Raw genomic sequence first — 9700 nt, 5'->3', positions numbered from 1 at the left:
GTGCAGCATACAGCGGCGGTTACCCTATCTCAGGTTCAAGATTACTAAACTTTTTGTATGGCCTTAATATTATTTGAAGAAATATGGACCAGTCAATGAGGCAGTGCAACAAGATGGCAGAGGTAAAGAAAGATGACAGTGTCTCCGATTGTCGAGGCAGTGCAAGCCATTACGTGCACAAAGCTTTCAGAAGGGGATGAGGGAGGGTCTGTTCATCGGATCAGGAAAAAAGAAGGTGTCTTTGGTTTTCAACTCGTAATAGGCGAATGCATAATGGACCATGTGTTTTTTTTCGTTTGAGTCAAAATGCTAGAGAGCGAGAGAAATATATATATATATATATATATATATATATATATATATATGGAGCCAAGTGTTTGCATGAATTTTCAAGTATTCGGAATCTTCTGTCGCAGGAGGGCTTGTAGATTGTAGCAATTTCTCTGTTCAGTGCCTGTTTTCTTATCAAACTATTACCGGCTACGCTCAAAGAGCGTGCCACGCCATTTCGCAGCCCGTCGTACCACAACAAAGGCTAGTCGACTGCACCATTGTGATTTCAGCATAACGAATATTCAACGCGGTTAGTTCAGATTCCAACTACAAGCGAGCACTATTTGTGTCGTTTTGTTGCCTGACGCAGGCCTCAAGCGCAACCCTGTCAAGAGCAGCCCTTGAGTGGCTTCTACCCCACCATGGCTCAATATGGAGGACTGGACGAGAGGGACTTTTTTCCACCTTATAAGGTCATGTCCGACGACACGTGCCATATCGTCGACCACCTTTCGGCATTGAACGAGGTCCTCTTCTACGCCGAACTGGAACTGCGGGAACTGCCGACGCTTAGCGGGCATGCATCACTGGCGAGCTTTGCAGAAGAGGGCCTGTGCAAAGCGCACGACATTTGAGATGACGTTCAAACAAGTGGTCGCCGTCGTTCATCAGCAGCTCGAGGTTGACTAAAAAATGAGTTGGCTAAAAAGGATGTGCCTTCTAAGGAATGAAAAAAAATGAGAATGTATTTTCGCAAAGTTAACAAAAATTGTATTTTACCTACAACTTCCCGCGACTGTTTGAGTTTCATAACAAATGAAGCAGAGAATTTTTCGCAACGCCGCGCCGCCACGGTGGTCTAGTGGCTAAGGTACTCGGCTGCAGACCCACAGGTCGTGGGATCAAATCTCGGCGGTGGCGGCTGCATTTCCGAAGGAGGCGGAAATGTTGTAGAACCGCGTACTCAGACTTGTGTGCACGTTAGGGAACCCCAGGTGTTCAAACTTTGCGGAGCCTTCCACTACGGCGTCTCTCATAATGACATGGTGGTTTTGGGACGATAAACTCCACAAGTCAGCCAATTTCGCAACGCTAATGACAAAATTATCAGCTAAGCACGATCTGTTTTTTGCCGTGGTAGCAGGCAGGCGCTGTCGTTATGTAACTTCCACAGCGTGTAACCTTCCGCCAGGGTGGAGTGTTCTGGTTGAGAGTTTGTCAGCCACTCTGTATCCGCCAATGGAATTCACCAGGAGGCACCGCGAGGGATCACTGGTTTGAATCCGAGAACAGGGGTGTCACGGCATTTTTTTCTTATGATATATATATATATATATATATATATATATATATATATATATTTATATATTTATATATATATACACGCAGGGCATGATAGTGAAGGCATAAATTCGTCGAGAGTGTTTTCTATAAAGTGTACTCTGATAGCCAAGTAGTTCCTACGCTTGCGTTTCTTTGACCGTGAGTACTCGGGTTCGAATTCATCTTCACTACAATGTTTTAGGACGATAGTCTTTCTGGAATACTTCAACGCAGAAACTTTTGTGTGTCTGCTCCTCTGTCTAATGATTCAGCCACCCGGAGAAAGTTTAGGCTCGTACTCAACGCCCACCTATCTAAATTTGGTATCTGTTTTTGTACTGGTGAAATATCACACAAACAGCAAATATTACGCATACTTGAGGCACAGCATCAATACGTCAGTACTAGGTAGTTTGTATCTTTATAATTAAAATGCATAGATACGCGATTATAAAGACGGCACTCTTGATTACGCTACGCTGACCATGGATGCTATCAACAATATAGCAGTTGTTCCCTATACGCTTCGCTGAAACGGCACAGTGCTGTCACCCACCAGTAGCTCTCCATTCTAAAAAAAATTCATTTCTTCACATTACTGCCAGATAACGCCAAATATCGCGCAGCACTCAGAAATTCCGCAACACCAAAGACTTGAAAGAGAAACTTCCGCCCCCTGGGCCATACCTCAGTAAAGAATCACAGGTAGCGCGGCATCACCTACAGTTCCTGTCTTAGGATTCATGATCTATACATACTGTATAAGATAGATCCCGACACACATGCGCCACAGTGCAGGTTCTGCGCCAATAAAACAGCCACCCTTTACCAGATGATTTGGAATGTCCACACAACCTCCATTTGCAACCAAGGACAACACAAAATGCAAGAGTCTGAAGGATCCCAAGGCCCAAGGGTCCAGCTCGGATCCGATGACCTAAGAGGCGCTCGTGAAACGTGTGAGGACGGCGGCCCGAGCTAATTGGATCCCGGGCTAAGGATCCCACTCACCGATCTGCTCTAATAAACGGGTTACTCTTTCTATCTCTCCAGACAGGGGACTATCCTATTTTGACGTCCTTTGCAGGAAAGCATGCAAATACGCGACCAATATTTCGTTTTATTTGTCTCTTCTGTTCATCCAACCCACTTCTATTTTCCTCTCCTACTTTGATTCCTCCAAAGCGTTGGTAGGCAACGAGAGATGCCATATAAGATAGAGGCCGTTCATTGTGATCACAGTTGTTTTATTAACGCCACAAGAGGATTTCGGCGAGCTCGACTGTTAAAAAACCAAGAACTGAGCCGGGTGCGCGAAACTTTCGCCTTCCGAGAGAACAATTCGAGTTGTTGAATAGAACGGGGCACTTTGATTCAATAAAAACGTTTAAGTTCGTTTATTTCAGACCATAGTGACGAATGTGCCGGAGTAATTAGTGAATTGTTACCCCCCCAAAACAGATGAAATTATCAAACGCAGAGTGTTCATCTTGGTAAAACGACAAAGACGACGAAAACGATTGAAATTCACCGATGTGTGATGTTCCCTGCTCCGATATACTCATTTTTCGATTTTTGGCTTTACTTTCTATATAATAATTTTTCAGTCCAAAATTACTTTGTGTTTGTAAAACCATAAGTCATTTAATTAAAGATCCCGCCGCCCGGTTTTTCGCCAATCCCCTCTTTGTGGGTGTGGGCCTGAATAACAAGGATCATCATCATCATTATCATCATTAGCTGAGATTCTTCTCACGAGGCACCGGGCTAAGCAGAAGAAGAAGAAGAAGAAGAAGAAGAAGAAGAAGAAGAGGCCATCAGTAGTGGGTATGTGCCAGTGCGAAGGGGCAACAACAACAACAACATAGAGGACGGCGACGCTCCGCTTCTGATAGGTGAGCGGAAATTTTGCTCTGTATGCGATTTGGCGGGCTCTCAACGTCACTGTACGCTTGTGTGTGCATTGTTTTTGGTTTTGTTTTAAATCATAATCCCGGTAGGATGGTCAATCTTGTTGGATTGATCGACAAGCTGGCGTAGCCATACTCGCAGAATGCCGAGGCGCTGTGATAAGTTTGCTTAACGCTAGAGTGGGCTCTTCGTTGTCCAAGTAACACAGAATGCGTTACGTCGGGTTTAACATGGCGTAGCTGCTAAAGCACGCCACTTCTGTGTATCGAATCGAGTCTGTATATTTTCAGCAAGAACTTGATTACTGTTAATAAAACATCGAGGCAGCTTCTACTGGCTTTATTGTTCTCTTGTTATACTTTTTCGCCCATCACTGTAACAGTATTGCAGCTATTTCTTTGAAGATTGTCTTCAATATAGAAAATTTGATGTTTTGAAATAAATGATAAGTTATACAGCGGGAAAGACGTCAAAAGGCAAGTAAAGCGCTTAGGTTTTCCGGTGAACTGAGTAAACAGGGTGTTAAGGTAATAAATTAGAGACCAGTGCACGTTAAAAACTACAGGTGGTCGAGATTTCTGTTGTCCGTCACCGCGGGGTGTCTCGTAATTATTTAGTGGTATTGAATCACCAAAAAGCAAGGATATCAAACACAGGAAGCTGAACCACTACACCACTCGGATTTCTAACTAAAAGACTTTTTATTATTGTAAAGGGCTAGTTCATGCACGTACACGACAGTGAATATCGAAGTACATTGCGTATAAAATGCCCCCATAGCCCTCATGCTGGTCTGTTCTTATTTTGGTTGCGCGAAACTCTGTGAATGCATGTGGCAGGACCGTCTTTTCTTAGAGCATTCAAAAAATAGGCAATGGGCAAGCCATCTTCTGCTGACGTTGAACCGAAGCACGCCTGACTGCGGAATGTCTTGCGGTTGTAGATCTCTGCGTTGTGTCGGCCTGAAGTTTCATATCAAATACTTCTTCCTCTGGGCCCGTGATAATAATAATATTAAATAAAATTAATAATAATAATAATAATAATAATAATAATAATAATAATAATAATAATAATAATAATCGGTTGTTTACCTATAGCACTTAGAGAATGCTTAGAAGGAAAGGTGTTACTGCAACGATGAGGTGGTCATTTCAATTTCCTGTGGACGCATAAAGTGGTGACGTTGCAGCCAATCCAGGCCGGGAATAGTGTGATAAAATAAAGCCTGGTTAGGGTTGAACGTGAAGACTAAAATAAGCCGTAAATCTTCCGTAGCGGAGTATTCTTGACCACGTGGATTGCTGCGCTTCTCAAGCAAACTATTTCAGTTTCGAAGAAAAAATTCAGCCAGCTTCGCTTGGCGGACACTTACAAAACAACGAAGCTGATGACGAGCAGTGGCGTTGAATGAAGCGTGTTGAATCAAGTGGGAATAATGTGGCATGAAGTGGTTGATAAAAGTGTGAGAAGTGGCAGGAAATTTAGTGGGCGTAGTTCTCAGATGTGAAAGTAGACGGAGTGGTTGTAAGAGTGGCGCATAAGATTTACCCGCTCTCTGCAGGTAAATGCCACTACGAGCTACGTCTCAGCCGGACCCCAAGTTTTGAACAAGACGAGCTCCGCCTCTAGAGGTGAGCAACTTTCGCATGTTGCGGGGCATAAGAGAAGCACTTTCCGGGCCTTAAAAAACTGATATGGAGGCCCGTGCTTGGCAAGTACAAACGCTTAATTGCGAGCAGCCGCGCAAATGTGCTTATTAGGTGGATCCAATATATCACGTGCTCTCGATATATCGTATTGAGATAGCATCTACCAGCAAGTGGGGCTCTGCTGTGTACGGACATACGGGCATAGCTTTGGGCTGTCCAGAGGGATTTCCATGCAGCGGAGGTCTCGCACAGACAGTCCCGTCGTGGGAGCGGCCTGCCGTGTGCTACGGTACACGTCTTCGGACTTCTATCAGAACAGTTTTACCAAGCCATGCATAATCATTCGCTAGTGAGATCGCGTCACAATTCCAACGCAGAACGTGTTTTCTGACGTCTCCAGTCAACTACAAATTATTTTTTTCAATATGTATATATATACATATATATGTATATATAAAGGTAAATTTTGATGCAGTAAACTTGATCTTTTTATTTTATCAAAATATAAATTACAAGTCATACATTGCATGTGTTGATTATAAATACAGAAGGAAGACTTAAAGTTGCAAAGCTGTGAGTGAGACCTCTTAAAAAATCACTCATAAAAGTTACAACGCAATAGTAAATAGTGGTGGGGATACAAATATTAGAGCGCATAAATGTACAAATAAGTACAATATAGCGATAATAGAGTACGAAATTCGCAGATAAGCACAAAAAATTGATAAGAAATGGAATAACATTCACTCATATTAAAATCAAGCATTATGACGCGAAGGAAAATAAATTGAGATATATAAACAAGAAATAAGCACGATGCATACAAAAATGCAGATAAGTTTAAAATAACAAAAAGTCTAATAACATACTTTGTATATTATAAGCATTATGAATTTAGTAAGAGCGAATGCAAGCTGTTTTGAAACATTACAAGAGATCCACTTTTTATCTCCAAAGGTAAAGTTTTCAACAAGAATACAGACAAATTATTTACGGTATATTTGCATAATTGGTCCTGGGCTTGGTTAAAAGGAAGTAGTTAGCCTTTGCAAAACGAGTATATCACACCTGAGGAGATTTATTTGAGTGTAGTAAAGGAATGGGAAGTTTTTCATTGGCATATTTGTAGATAAGAATGCCGAGAAAATACTTGGCCAGCTTCTGAACTGATAAAATGTTATGTGAACAAGCAAAGATCATGCATTGCACATTAAGCCACTGAACGTTATTATTCTCAATGCTTGGTTTTGAAGATGTTAGATGGGTGATAAATGAGTGGCATACGTGCTTGCTCATGTTGAAATCCAAAAGATAATATCGCTGGAAAGAAAGCGTCTTACAGTGACAACAATATTTCAAAACAAAAAGAGGCGAAATTTTAGCAAGATTTGAATGGCATATGCGGCTTTCCGCGTAAGATGTAGCACATGGGAAATAAATTTTAAATGCTCGTCAAGTTTGACCCCGAGAAACATTGTACTAAAAGTAGAGCGGATTTGGTAGTCGCTTACGTAGACAGAGAGGTTTCTAGGTATAATTCGATTTGGTGACAAAAATGCCACAAATTTTGACTTCTTAGGATTAATTTTTAGTTTATTACTATTGAACCATCCTAAGATGTTTTTCAGGTCAGTGTTTAATTTTAACAGGATTTAGTCTACCTCTTCATGTGCCGTTAATGCAGTGGTGTCATCCGCATAGAGAATGCAGGACGAATGAGCGAGGCAATGAGGAAGATCATTATGTAAATTAACAGTAAAAGTGGGCCCAAAATCGAACCCTGCGGAACATCAATGGTGATGAATTTAAGGCTGAATAAGGTATCGGAGATATATACAAAATGTTTACGATCACGCAGATAGCTACAACTCAATTCTAGTGGGATGCCAGATACTCCAATAGACTGTAATTTATGAAATAAAATGACGTGGGAAACAGCGTCAAGTGCTTTAAAGGTCATGAAAGACATCACCAACACAACAGTTGTCAATAGCAGATTTAGTTTGATCGGTTAGAGATATCATGGCAAGTTCAGTTGACTAACCAGGAATAAAACCACACTGCTTATTAGAAAGAATGTGAAACTTGTCTAAATAACTTCATAAAAGCTTTTCGATGACTTTACTGAAAATCGAGATAATTGATATGGGTCGGTAATTCGAGAATAATCGCTTGTCGCCTATTCTAAAGACGGGAATAGTTTTTGCTTTTTCAGGGCTGTTGGAAAAACCACAGTCTGAAATACAAGATTTACATTGTAATATTATATATCACAGATCAAATGAGCTATGAGGTTTATGTCAGCAGCAGAAAACTTATCGCGATCAGCGCTTGTATTCCAATACCATTGGTAACGCTGAACACTTCTTCAGGTGACATAGGATGATAAAGAAAAAATGAATGTAGTAATCGTGAGGAAGTATATTCGAGGGATGCGGTCGACTGAGGAATATCAATGCCGAATGAGTCATTGAAAGAGTTCACAATATTAGATGAGTTTTCGATCACACAATTTTCTGTGTGAATTAAGGTTATGTCTGAATGTACCATGGTCCTGCCAAGCACATATTTTACAGCTTTTCACTGCTTTTTAACGTCATTTCTGGCTCGCTTTATTTTATCTTCGTAGTATTTTACTTTAGTGGAATTAAGTAACATAGCTAATGTGCTTGAGTATTCTTTATAAAGCTTTTGAAGATTGACAATGAAAGGGGACTTTTTCGTCTTTTTGTATAAATTAACCCTTTTCCGCAGACTTTCTATTAGGTGATATGTCAACAACGAATTAATTGAGATAAGGTACTTTTTTCAGGTCACATACAATAGACCTCTCGCAGCAAACTACTCTTACGGCAGCACGTCGCCACTGATGTCACACAGAGGCCTGCTGCACAACAACTCGCTGACCGGCGACCACGACGGAGACCTGACACCGTCAAGAATATCGCACTGCAGCGACGACTCGACCAGCTCGAGCAGCGGTGGTTGCGGAGTGCCCGCCGACAGCAGTAGCGAGAGATCCGAAGGCGAGTTCGCCAAGACACCTGGAGGGTCGCGGAAGTGCTCGCCGCGAAAGATCTCCAAGACAGGCAACATCACACCACAGCCGGGCGAATTCGGAAGCACCAACGGCACCTCCCCGTGGAAGATGGCGCCGCCAGAACGACCCGACCCGGCGGGAGGACGTTCACACGACGTCATCGTCATCGACAGCAGCACCGCGTCAGCCGACGAGAGCTACGCATCGTCCGCTTCGCCCTCCACCTCTCCCGCCAAGACGAACGGAACGGCATCCTCTCCGAGACATTCGATATCTGGTGTAGGGTCCAGGCAGACTCCTCCGCCACCATCTGCCAAGTCTATGATTCCCTACCTCGCCGCACCCAACCCGGCCACGAGCTCGGAGAATCTGACCACAAACGGAACGACGTCGCCAATTCCTCAACATCATCAGCAGCAACAGATGGCCAAGCAGCAGGCGATGACCAACGGCAGAGTCCGACAGTCGTCTACTCCACCTAACCCCAACGCAAGGCGTCGTTCCGTGGACGCCGGACTGGTCACTCTACCCCGATCGAGGTCTCACAGCAGTGAAGGGAGCATGACTTCCGACAAGGCGTTCCTCACGCGAGGCGTCCCGGGTCGCTGCTCGTGGAGGAGTCCGCCCCCAGTCCGGACCTCGCCGCGGTCTAACTCTGACAGCAACAAGACGTGGGCCTTCCGGCAGCGCGGTTCTTCCAGACCGGCCTCGACGCCGGACCTCTTCACCGAACCCGGCTCCAAGAGAAGCGCGGTCCACTTGAGCCCGACCAAATCTCAGCGGCCCAACTTGATATCGCCCCTACTGCAGGAGCTGCTGCGCGAAAAAGACCTTGATTCTGACGACAAGATCCTGAAGAAGATGGAGTTCATCGTCAATCACTACGGTTCGCGACTTGAGAAGGGTGATTGCGGTGATGCTAATGGCACCTCCACCCTCTCTAAAGCCTCCCATACAGCACCCACGTCATCCGACAGCTTCTGCAGCCCTCCATGTCGGAGGTGGGGCTCGAAGATACCCATGGCTACTTACTATGACAGGAACTAATTCATACTGTCTCTTTGAAGACTCTTGTGCCGAGTACTGGCATCTGTCTCGGGGTGTACCGAAAGATAATCGGTGCCGTAACAGATTTGGGGCAGTTCAAATAAAAAAAAATGTGTGGATTGCTCAAAGGACTGGCCCTCCCCGACAGGCTAGAATGCCACGGTCGAGAATTGATTTCCTCCTGAAAGAGGATAAGTTGTTAGATGATCCACCTGGCCAATGCTTTATGGTCTGTTACGAAGGGAGTGACGACACAAATTTGCAGGCATTCACCTATGGTTCTTGTGTTGTCGTGTGTGTTGCGGAGTTTATTGACGTCGGGCACTCTCCGCCAACTGCAGGAGACAACTTTACTCTTGAGTTTGGCATCGCAACAACAGTTGCTTAACGTGTAGGTAGCACGTGAGACCCTTTAATCATTACTATGGTTAAGTCGCAGCTGCTCCACCTGTTG

At 43.9% G+C, this 9700-nt stretch overlaps 1 protein-coding gene across 1 annotated transcript; it reads left to right on the top strand.

Moving 5' to 3' along the window:
* Positions 1-695: 695 nt before the first annotated feature.
* LOC142775440 (uncharacterized) lies at positions 696-9246 on the top strand. The gene is made up of 2 exons (XM_075876837.1): positions 696-863; positions 7972-9246. Exons 1-2 carry the CDS (start codon positions 696-698, stop codon positions 9244-9246), a joined length of 1443 nt encoding a protein of 480 aa, XP_075732952.1.
* Positions 9247-9700: the final 454 nt, after the last annotated feature.

This window comes from Rhipicephalus microplus, chromosome X (genome assembly GCF_043290135.1).
Source record: "Rhipicephalus microplus isolate Deutch F79 chromosome X, USDA_Rmic, whole genome shotgun sequence".
NCBI classification, from domain to species: Eukaryota; Metazoa; Arthropoda; class Arachnida; order Ixodida; family Ixodidae; genus Rhipicephalus; species Rhipicephalus microplus.
Note: the sequence above shows the minus strand (reverse complement) of the source record. Positions and strands in the feature narration are given on the sequence as shown.

Excerpts from the sequence above, each read along its gene's own strand:
- LOC142775440 (XM_075876837.1), top strand. The coding sequence starts at position 696 with ATGGCTCAATATGGAGGACTGGACGAGAGGGACTTTTTTCCACCTTAT. Across the intron at positions 864-7,971 it reads TTAGCGGGCATGCATCACTG|GTCACATACAATAGACCTCT; the intron begins GCGAGCTTTGCA and ends TACTTTTTTCAG.